General features: G+C 32.7%; 1 protein-coding gene across 1 annotated transcript; it reads right to left on the bottom strand.

The window, feature by feature from the left end:
- Window positions 1-9,715: 9,715 nt before the first annotated feature.
- Window positions 9,716-10,654, bottom strand: LOC141552780 (olfactory receptor 4K13-like). The gene has a single exon (XM_074284776.1). The coding sequence runs from the start codon at window positions 10,652-10,654 to the stop codon at window positions 9,716-9,718; it is 939 nt and encodes a 312-aa protein (XP_074140877.1).
- Window positions 10,655-12,508: the final 1,854 nt, after the last annotated feature.

The raw sequence follows: 12,508 nt of genomic DNA, 5'->3' as shown, positions 1-12,508 counted from the left end.
GATGATCATATGATTTTTGTTTATTTGGTTATTGATATAATCAATTATGCTAATAATTTCCCTAATATTAAACCAGTCCTGCCTTCCTGGTATAAATCCTACTTGGTCAAAGTGTATTATCTTGGGGATGATTTTCTGTAATTTTTTGGGTAATATTTTATTTAAGATTTTAGCATCAATATTCATTAGGGAGATTGGTCTATAATTTTCTTTCTCTGTTTTCAATCTACCTTTTGATATAGTGTCAGTACTATGTCTGTGTCACAAAAGGAATTTGATAGGACTCCTTCAATCCTTATTGTTTTCAAATATTTTATATAACATTGGGGCTAATTGTTCTTTAAATGTTTGGTAGAATTAATATTTAAATCCATCTGGTCCTGGGGTTTTTTCTTAGGGAGTTGATTAATAGCTTGTTCTATTTCTTTTTCTGAAATGTGAACTTCCTTCTCTGTTAATCTGGGAAGCCTATATTTTTCATTTCACTTACATTATCAAATTTATTGACATAAAGTTTGGCAAAGTAACTCCTTATTATTTCTCTAATTTCCTCTTCATTGGGGGAAAGTTCTCTGTTTTCATTTTAAAGACTAACAATTTCATTTTCCTCTTTCCTTTTTCTAATTAGATTTACCAAAGATTTGTCTATTTTATTGTTTTTTTTTTCATAAAACCAACTCTTAATTTTATTTATTAATTCAATAGTTTTTTTAAATTTCAATATAGTTAATTTCTCCTTTTTTAAAAATAGTTTTTTTATTTACTAGATATATGCAGGGGTAATTTTACAAGATTGACAATTGCCAAACCTTTTGTTCTAATTTTTCCCCTTCTTCCCCCACTGCAGATAGCAGGTTGACCAATACATTTTAAATATGTTAAAGTATATAATTTCTTTTTTTAATTTTAGAATTTCAAGTTTGGTATTTGATTGGGGGTTTTTAATTTGGTCTTTTTTCTAGCTTTTTAAGTTGCAAGTCCAATTCATTGAGCTTCTCTTTCTCTATTTTATTCAAGTAAGCCTCTAAAGATATAAAATTTCCCCTTATTACCACTTTGGGTGCATCCCACAAAATTTTGTATGATGTCTCATCGTTGTCATTGTCTTGAGTAAAATTACTATTTGTGTTTATAATTTGCAGTTTCACCCAATCATTTTTTAAGATGTGATTATTTACTTTCCAATTTCTTTTTGTTCTATTTACCCCCTAACTTTTTGTTGAATGTAGTTTTTATTGCATCATGATATGAAAAGAAAGCATTTACTATTTCTGCCTTCCTGCATTTAATTTTGAGGTCTCTATGACCTAATATATGGTCAATTTTTGTATAGGTTCCATGGAGTGCTGAAAAGAAAGTGTACTCCTTTCTGTTTCCATTCAGTTTTCTCCAAAGACCTATCATACCTAATTTTTCTAATATTCTATTTACCTCTTTAATTTCTTTCTTATATGTATTGAGGTTTGATTTATCTAATTCTGAGAATGTAAGGTTGAGATATCCCACTATTATAGTTTTGCTGCCTATTTCTTCTTGCAACTCTCTCAATTTCTTTAGGAAGTTAGATGCTATATCACTTGGTGCATATATGTTTAGTATTGATATGGCTTCATTGTCTATGCTACCTTTTAGCAGGATATAGTTTTCTTCCTTATCTCTTTTAATTAGATCAATTTCTGCTTTTGTTTGATCTGAGATAAGGATGGCTACCCTTGCTTTTTTGACTTCTCCTGAAGCATAGTGGATTCTGCTCCAACCTTTTACCTTTTTCTCCGTATGTATCTTCCTGATTTAAGTGTGTTTCCTGTAAACAACATATTGTAGGGTTCTGACTTTTGATCCAGTCTGCTATCCACCTCTGCTTTATGGGAGAGTTCATCCCATTCACATTTACAGTTAAAATGACTAATTCTGTAATTCCTGCCATTTTATTATCTGCAGATTATGCTTTTCTTTTTCTTGCCCTTTCTTACCCCCTTTCTCACTATTAAACTTATGGGCCCCACTTGCATCAAGCAGCTCTCCCTCTTTAGGATCCTTCCCTCTCCCCTTTGAATCCTTTCCTCTTTATTGTACCCTTCCCTTATTACTCTTTTTCTTTTCCCCTTTCCTCTCCTACTTTTTAATAAGGTGAGAGAAGATTCTTTGTAAAACAAATATGTCAATTATTTTCTCTTTGAGCCAACCCTGATGAGAGTAAGATTCACACAATAATGCTCCTTCCCCTCTCTACATTCCCTCAGATATGATAGGTTTCCTTTGCCTCTTCATGGAATGTAGTTTCCCTCTTTTTACCTCCCCTTTTCCCTTTTTTTGACACTATCCCCTTTCCATTTCTACTTCCTTTTTTTTTTTTTTGTTTTTTGTTAAATCAGTAAGATCAAATTATATATGTGGACTTTATGTATATCCACAACGGAAATACAATTCTCAAGAGTTCCTTTTACCTTTTTCTGCTTCTCTTGAGTCCTATGATTGGAGATCAATTTTTAATTTTTTCTTTTGTTTAGATCTGGTTTTTTCCTTAGAAACAAATGGAATTAATCTGTTTCATTAAATGTCCATCTTCTTTCATGGAAGAAAATGTTCAGCTTAGCTGGATAGTTTAATCTTGGCTGCATTCCAAGTTCTTTTGCCTTTTGAAATGTCAGATTCCATGTCCTTCTATCCTTTAATATAGAGACAGCTAGATCTTGAGTGACTCTTATTGTGGCACCATGGTATTTGAATTGTTTTTTTTGGCTGCTTGTAATATTTTTTCCTTAGTCTGACAGTTCTAAAATTTGGCCACAATGTTCTGTGGAGTTTGTTTGTTTGTTTTTTAGGGTCTTTTTCAGAAGGTGTTTGATGAATTCTTTCAATGCCTATTTTATCTTCTGATTCTATTACCTCTGAGAAGTTCTCTTTGATGATTTCCTGTAAAATAGTATCTAGACTCTTTTTTTCATCATAATTTTCGGGAAGCCCAATAATCCTCAGATTATCTCTCCTAGATCTATTTTCCAGGTCTGTTGTTTGACATATTTCTCCAAATTTTCATTTTTTTGGTTTTGCTTGACTGATTCTTGGTGTCTCAATGAATCATTCATTTCTATTTGTCCAGTTCTGATTTTTAATGAGTTCTTCATTAGTTTTTTATTTTTAACTTCTTTTTTTATATGTCCAATTGAGTTTTTTTTAATTTAATTTTTATTTTATTTTATAATTATAACTTTTTTTTTGGACAGTACATATGCATGGGTAATTTTTTACAACATTATCCCTTGCACTTACTTCTATTCAGATTTTTTCCCTTCCTCCCCCAACCCCCTCCCCCAGATGGCAGGCAGTCTTATACATGTTAAATATATTACAATATATTCTAGATACAATATATGTGTGTAGAACCGAATTTCTTGTTGCACAGGAAGAATTGGATTCAGAAGGTAAAAATAACAGTTTACACTCATTTCCCTGTGTTCCTTTTCTGGATGTAGCTGATTCTGTCCATCATTAATCACCAATTGAGTTTTTAAATGAGTTGTTTTGCTCTATGGAATTTTTTTTCCATTTCACTAAATTTGTTTTTTTAGTGAGTTATTTTCTTTTTCCAATTCACAGATCCTACTTTCCTGTGATTTCTTCCCCTTTTCCAATTCCTTAATTCTGTTTCCCTGCACTTCCTTTGAATTCTTTACCTTTTCTAATTCACATTTCAGGAAGTCATTTACCTTTTCCAATTCTCATTTCAGGAGATTGTTACTCTCTTGCATAGCTTCTCTTTCCTTTCCCCATTTTTCTTCTATCCTTTACTGCACTGGAAGTATCTCTGCCTGGGGAGTGCAGTCTAGTTGAGGAGATTCCACTACCCTAGCCCGAGCCCCTCACTTTGTAGATGAGAGGCTGCCCCAGGCTGTGCTCCTGCCATGCAGGCTTGTGACTGCCCCCCAACAAGAGCTCCTTGCTGCAGAATTCCATGAAGAGCTGTGTTATGGTCTGCGCTGAGTCACTTCCCATCCTGGTGGACACAGTCAGATCCTCTCAGGCTCTGGCGTCCCTCAGTGTACCCTCTACCCTAGGTTCTGGTTTCTCTGCTGGTCCACTACTTTGCGACCAAAGCAAAGCAGTCAAGCTATGGCAGAGAGCTCTATGTAAACCTACCAACCACAGAGGCCACCCTGCTCCCAATTCTATCCCTGCACTGCAATGGTCTGCTTCTGCCACTCAGGTCAAACCTTTCCTGACAATATTCCAGATGATCTTTGGCTGGTGAATTGTTGTGCTTCCAATCTTCGTGAACTTTACCAGTTTAGCCCAATATTTGAAGCTGATTTTAAAAATTGGTTATGAGAGTTAAAGGAGCTTAGATTCTCACATATGCCTTCTCCGCCATCTTGATACCGCCTGAAATTATAGTTATTTAATGTCTGTACACAGTGTGCATCTTATCTTATACTATGTATTACTATATTACTTTTGTCTATTTCCAATTTTACAATTAAGTACTTGAATAACTTTTGGGGAAAAGTTTAATCTGTGTCCCAATGTCCTCAATCATAAAATGAGAGAGAAGCTCTCTCTATGGTTTGTTCCAAATATGAGATTTTATGATTAAACATACAGAGCATGTGTTAACAAGCATTGGGTGCCTGGCTTATAAATTTGGATTTATTCTATAGTACAGTAAGGAAAGCTAAAAAACACACAATTATGTGTTTGCCAGAAAACTTTTTTAGGGAACTAAAGTCCACCATATAGGTTTAATCCACATATATGTTTACACAATATACAGAGTATACAAAATGAATGTATATACATATATTTGTATATATGTATGTGTGTGTGTAATATCTTAAAAAGTATAAATCTGGGTAGCAGTTCAATTTGAACTGACAAAATGGATACATGGGAGGTATTGAAATTTTCTAACTTTGGATAACTGTGTTAAAAGTAGTATTTTTATAAAAATTAATCTAGTGGAACTATATAGTATAAAATAAATGGAAAATAAAATAAGAACTAATAGTAATAATCCAGATGATAAGGGCTTGAAGTGTGTTGTAAAAAGATGACAAAAAGGAAGATCTGATAAAATTGAATACACCAAACATCATCTAAATTGACAAAATGCACAATGTATAACACACAGTAAGTGCTAAATAAATGATTTTTTTTTTTACAAATTCAGTCACTGATTCATTTTTTCAACATAGATAAAATCTTCAACATACCAGTGACTCTTATTTTTCTATTTGTACCCTTCTTAGTATAGTCCTTTGTACATGTAAGTGATTAAAAAAAGCTTCATTTGTTCATTCACATGCTATTATTGTATTTATCTTTGGAATTGTTTGCTTGCTAGAAATAGAGTACTTTTTTCAAGGAACCAAATTTCCTCATTTCAGATGGGTGTATTACAACCTAATCACACAATATGATATACTTAAATGTGAATCAATGAAAATTCTTATTTGAATATACCCTATTATGTGAATAATTAGCTTCTGAAATAAAATATGTTCTATTTCTGACTGACTTATATGCTTCTCAGACGTCTTTATGTATAAATATATACAATTATGATATACAATTTAGTCTCAGAGAATTGGCTATAGTTACAAAAGGTTGAAAGCCTTACTTAATATTCCACTACCAATATATGTTAGAGGAAGTAGTTCAATTCAGCTCTCCTCTAAGCAGTACAGTAAATTATCTTTCAGATTATAGCACATTTAATGTATATGATTTGTCTTCCAGTAAATTAAATTTTATGTTTTAATGATCTCTTCTATTTTAGTTTTATTCATAGGTTTTGTATTTCCTCTTTCCTCATTTATTTTGCTGATGTCTTTCTTTGGCATTATGATTAAATATTTTTCTCTTGTTGTCATCATTCAACAAAAGAGATATATTTGACTTTCCCTTTCTTTTTTCTATACTCAATCCCTCAGAGAGTTCATCCATTCTCATGTTTCAACAAATAATCATAGATGATAATTTTCAAAACAATAATAGTATCTTCATTTTCCAAAAAGACTGGTTAATTTGTATTTCCTAATTAACCATGAAACTTAAAAATAAAATTGGACTCAGCTTCTTTCTCCCTCTCCCACCAAAACCCCCATATTTTTAAAAAATTGAATCCAACTACTTATTTCTATCTTCTCTATTAGTGCAAATAACAGTCCTATTCTCCTGTTTCAAAGCCCCACCAAAACAGTCTTGGTATTATCTTTGATTTTTTTTCCCTTTCCTTTTTCCTCCCACTAAATCTAATCAGTTTAGTATGCCATTTCCCCATTTCCAATATCTTCTGTATCTTTGTTGCTGTTGTTGTTGCTCTTGTTTAGGCATTTTCATTCTGGTCCACTTCCTGTGGCCCCCTTGTGGGTTTTCTTTGGTAAAGAATTGTTTGCCTTTTTTTTTTTTTCCAATTCATTTTACAGGTGAGAAGCTCAAAAAGAGTTAAGTGCTCTAATCCACACTCACATCTAGTTTGTATTTTGTTCTTGAAGAAGACCATGGCATCAAAGAGGTGCTATGACATGCAAATGAATTAGATTTAAGTGAAGGAAGGCTATGTAAGATCACCTGCCTCACTTCCCCCTCTCAAGTCATCTGGATCTAGTAATCAGATATATAGTTAAAGATGACTGGAGATGGCCCTGAATGCAATGGAAGAATTTGGTCTTTTTAAACTAAAATCTTCATCAGATTTCAGTTTTATTGAGGCAGCATCTATTCAATGATTTGACTGGGTAGCAATTGAGGCAAAGAATCTCCTTTTTCACCCAGTCCCCCAAAAATCTAAATAAATAAATGAATTTGGGAGTGAAAGATCCTCAGGGTTTCTGGCTAATGCAGAAATTACTGCTATTTATATTCAATATAAATCAATCAGGATCCATATACAAGCATAAAATGGGATTTGACTTCACAGCTAGTCAGTGTCTAATTTTGTTCATGGGTTTATATTTCTTGAGATAAAGAATGCTGAGTTACTTACTCAGGGCTACACAGCTAGGGAATGTGGCCAGATTTGAATCGAGGAAGTTGAGCCTTCCTTATTGTAGTCCTAACACTCTATCCACTGCACGACCTAATTGCCCCCAATACAAGCCCTGTTATTATTAATAATTACTTTAAATATTTCAAATAATGAGTGACAAATGCTATTATAATAATTAATATTACTTAAGCAGATTTTTGATTATAACCATAACCTTAGCTAGTCATTTCATATGATTTTAATATGAGATCTTTATATCTAGAAAGTGTCACCTTTTGTCTATGTAGATTAACACATGGCTTCTAAGTGTCATCTGATTTGGAATTATAGCTTTTATTGGGAGTATTTAAGCATCTTCTCACTTTGAATTTATTAGATTGTGTAATCAGCATAATATTCTCAGAAGATTTGAGTATAATTTTAGTCATCTACTTGTCCTAATGAATGAAGCTGCATATTGATCACAAGTATCTTTGGTACTTATTCACTTCTTATTATTCTTACTGTTATGATACTGGTATATGTAAAATTTTATTAAGAACCATTTCAATTAGAGGTTATGTTGTATGATTGTATATTTGAAGATATTCTCAAGCCTTGGGAATTCAAGTTTCCATGGGTCATATTAAGACAATAAGCCAATGCTTGACATCTTAGGCAAAAGATTTGATTGAGAGGAACAATGGCTCTATGTAGAGATGTACCAAGATTGACAACATGGAATAGCTACAGCTAGTGTTGGGTGGGACATCCCCTTAAGAATAATGAACATTCCTAAAATTTGTTGATCTTCCTTTTCCACAGATTTTTTCCTGTTATGTTGTCTCCTTTTCTCTTCTATTCTCTATGAAAAGATGAAACTAACCTCCTGAAAGTCAAGCACTGGTCTTCCAATATTTAAAGACAAAATAATCTGAGAATAGGATTATTTATGTGAATTTTCATGGCAAAATTGCCATGAAATTAAAAATACAAATTTTGAATTTGTATTATTTGAATGTTTTAAACAGCTAAGTAGTATGACACTGTACTGAGAATCAGGAAAATGTTCAAACTCAAATATTTTTGAGTATCTAGCCTCAAACACTCACTGGCTGTGTGAGTTTGAAGAAATCATACCTCAATCTTCCTCAGTTTCATCACTTTAAAAGGGTAATAATAATAATTTATACTTACTGAGGATAAAATGAGCTACTTTGATGGAAAGACAGGAGTCCACATGAACCATACAAGTCAAAAAATCACTCTGGGACACAATTGCAGATAGCCCAGAACCCTGAGCCCAAGAACCTTGAAAATAGAAGAGTCTCTCAGACCACCAGATCTGATTTTAACTCAGACCTAGATCTTCATGTCTTTAGCATCTTACAGAGTGTCTGAAACTTAGTAGGTGCTTAATACATGCTAGTTGTTTGATTAATAGTGAATCTGAATTTTATGTATTAATGATTTTTTCTATTTTATCTATTTATGGAATTTTAAAAGTTGTTTTCATTTCTTCATTAATACCTTTAGTGTTATTTGCAATATAAGAGCATGGCATAAGGGATAGAGAACTGCACTCAGTCAGAATTAGATTTAAATTCTCCTTTTGACCCATACTGGCTATATGACCCTGAACAAATCATTTAACCTTTTAATGTTTCAAAAAGTTCTCTAAGATTTGCAGAGAAGATGGCAATATATATCATTAATAGAAGGAGTTTCCTTGTCTGTGAGTTCCCTTTGCCAATAAAAACACAATTTATTTGCAAGTATCACTTAAAGATCATGTATTCCAGTTCCTCATTTTAGAGTACTGGGCCTGGAATCAGGAAAATCTAAGTTCAAATTCAGGCTTAGACATTTTTTAGCTATGTGACTCTGGGCAATTCATTTAACTTTCATGTGCCTCAGTGAGGCCAATTATAAAATAAGGATAATAGTAGAATCTACTTTACAGGGTTGTTATAAGGATTGAATTAGATAACATTTGTGAAGTACTTAGCATAGTACCTATCTATAGTAGGCTCCAATTAAATATATACTCTCTTCTTTTCCCTTCTCATAAGAAATTGAAGCCAAAAGTGTGTGTGTGTGTGTGTGTGTGTGTGTGTGTGTGTGTGTGTGTATTGAAGTAGAATTTGAATGCTGTTTTACTGATTCCAGAGCCAATATTCTTTCTATCATACTGATTCCCCAAGTCAGATTAGATAATAGAAAACATGATATTTAACCTTATTTTATTTTATTTTTGGTTTCCTTTATATATAGTAGTTGAATGAGCCTTCAATTTTCAGTTCCAAGTGGTATAATATCCTTCTAATTATGCACCTTCTGGGGGGAAATTTTTTGGGTTCTCAAATAGTGGAAAATTAAAATATTTGTGCTTTTGGAATTATCATAGATTATCAGACTTAATTATAGAGGCCATTGAGAACATATACTCTTGTCTTATAATTTTAGATAGCAAAATAGACTCAGATAATTGAAGTAACTTATAGATGATCAAAATAAGTGCTACTGAGTAATCTCAGATATAATATTACAATATAAATACAATTAGATTATGAGTGGATGTATATTTGGGATTTCCAGTCCACAAAGTTGCACCTATTATGTACAAGCTTATGAATGATAAGGATAAGGATAATCCAACTTCTTTTTACAAAGTCTGGCACAAATATATTTAAAGTCCTTTAGATAATGATGCTGCTGAATCTAATGATTGCAATGATGATGTATCAATTAAAAGGTCAATCTGCAGCTCACATGCTGATTTTTCAGTTTTTTAATAGATCTCTTCATATCTTTATTTCTGAAAGTATAGATGACTGGATTCAAAAGTGGGGTAAAAATAGTGTAAAACACAGAAAGAGTCTTATCCATTGAGATGCTACTGAAGGGCCACACATAAATGAAGATACATGGTCCAAAGAAAAGAATTACCACTGTAATGTGTGCAGACAGTGTAGACAAAGCCTTGGAGGACCGACTAGAGGAATGAAGTTGCACAGTGACTAATATGATGCTATAGGAGATAAGCAGGAGGATGAAGCAAATCAGGGAGAGTAACCCACTGTCTGCAATGACTAATAGCTCTAGGACATAAGTATCAAGGCAGGCAAGCTTGATCACCCGAGGAAGGTCACAAAAAAAACTGTCCACAACATTGGGACCACAGAAAGGCAAGGTCACTGTAAAACTCATTTGGCTCATGGTATGCACAAAACCAGTCATCCAGGAGAGCAGCACAAGCCCAAAGCAGGTACGATAATTCATGATGGTTGCATAATGAAGAGGTTTGCATATGGCTATGTATCTATCAATTGCCATTGCAACAAGTAGCATCATTTCACTGCCACCAAAGAGGTGAAGGAAAAACATCTGGGCCATGCAACCCTGGTAAGTGATGGTCCTGTGCTTACTGGCTAAGTTATAGATCATTTTAGGAGTGGCAAAAGAGGCCAGGGACATATCAATGAATGAGAGGTTGGCTAGTAAGAAGTACATGGGAGAATGAAGATGAGGTTCAAAGGTGACTGTGAGAATGATAATGAGGTTACCAAACACAGTGGCTGTGTAGACAATGGCAAAAAATATGAAAAAGAAAATCTGCAACTCACGAGACTCAGTGAGTCCCAGCAAAATGAATTCTGCTACCATTGAGAGATTTCCCTGTTCCATTGATTCAGTTCTTCCCTTCTGAACTGACCTGTAAGAGAGATAATTATAAAGGAATCACTTTTCTGTAGATAGAAGTTAGCATTCAAATCTTAAATGAGGATGTAAAAATCTTTAATTATACATTGTAAACAAAATGGGTTTTAAATCTAGTGGTATCTGAATACTCCAAAATTTGTGTTATTTATATTTGGGCAGCAAAATGCTTGACTTTATAGAAAGTAGAGCTGAAAATGCCTTTATTTACTCAGGTAATATAACTGAGGTATATCTATCCTCCTACACAGATTTCATTGAAGCTCTACATTTGTAACCTGAAGGAAGACTTTGACATGTGAAGTAAACTATATTGGGTCTTCGAACATACCAATTTAAATTCCAATAGATTTATCACTAGAAGTTTGGCAGATAATTACCTGCTAATGATCATTTTATTACTATTGTTGGCCACAAGTACTCAGGAAGCCTTCTTTTAAACTATGGATAAATGTCACTGGCTCTCCAAGTTTTTGTTTTTTGATTTTTTTTAATATGCTTAGTGTACTTTAAGTTTAGTCTGCATCACTAATTTTCTCATAATTTTCTTAATTCTAAACAATCAACAAAATAGTAATTTGAACCCTTATTTACAAAGTGTTAATTTCTGACATATAGATGCTCACACTGAATATTTTGCAATAGGCTCTCACAATCTATGTGACTTGGTTCCAACACACTTTAACTGTATTCTAATTTATGGAAGAAATATCTATAGAAATTCTGAAGAATTGACAGTTCTTTGAAGCATTCAAGTATCACATAGTTTAAAAACACACACACACACAAACACATCTAGGATTTTATTAGTATAGAAAATTCTTGGTGAGGCACTTCCTTGTTTGCAATTTATAGTCTTAGAGAGATTCCTGGGGATTGATAAATCAAGTGACTCTAATTCCATAGACAATGTGTTGCCAAAAAGGATTTTGAACTCATCTTTCCCATATTGCACTTAGTCTTTTATCAGGGATCATAAATTGTGGAATTATCAAATTTGAGGAATCTTAGAGATGAGGCATCCCAACCCCCTAAAGACATCTGATTCTGCTTTTCTTTATCAACATAAATATAATGATAGGAAAGTGGGTTTCTTCAAAGAGAAGCACTTTTTTCTATGCAGATTTAAAGCTAATTATAGGAACATGGCTATTTCTAAATAAGTTTTATTAATTTCCTCTTGAAAAAATAAATGTCTTAACAATAACTACAGCATAGATGAATTATTAAAATTATTTAATTTTTAGGAGAGATAAAAAAGGATAAAGAGCTGGTTTTTAGAGAGATCAACATATAGGTTGTTCCATGTGTATGAATCACAATAATGTTATGAAAGAAGAAATTAATTAGGATACCATTATCTGTATTTTTCTAGTCTTACAATATTTCTAATACTGAAAGGCTCCTAAGCTATTGAGTTTATTAAACTTGAAAAGTCCCATAGGAAGAAAAATTTAGGATGTATCAAATTGAACAATACAATATTAATCCATCTCTCTGACTTTATTAAGAAACTTTTAATGAATTTAAGGAAATGCATAATGAATCAATAAATTTAAGGGTTGAATTAGGATTCCTTTTACACATAAGTGCTCAATAAATAATGAATTAAATTGAATTTATTTTAAGAGCATCTGCATGATAAAGTACTTAAGAAAAATCAGCATTCCAGAGTTTAGCTATTATCACTAGCCAATTACCACTAGACAATTATCCATGCCAGTCTCACTCAATTATTCATTTCAATGAGAAAAATATAAATACATTTTAGTCTTTAATAATTAATGCAAATTAATAGAATTAGAAGAGAAGTTGATTAAT

Source organism: Sminthopsis crassicaudata, chromosome 2, assembly GCF_048593235.1.
Source record: "Sminthopsis crassicaudata isolate SCR6 chromosome 2, ASM4859323v1, whole genome shotgun sequence".
Taxonomy (NCBI): domain Eukaryota; kingdom Metazoa; phylum Chordata; class Mammalia; order Dasyuromorphia; family Dasyuridae; genus Sminthopsis; species Sminthopsis crassicaudata.
The sequence above is the reverse complement of the archived record's forward strand: the minus strand, read 5'-3'. Positions and strand labels throughout refer to the sequence as shown.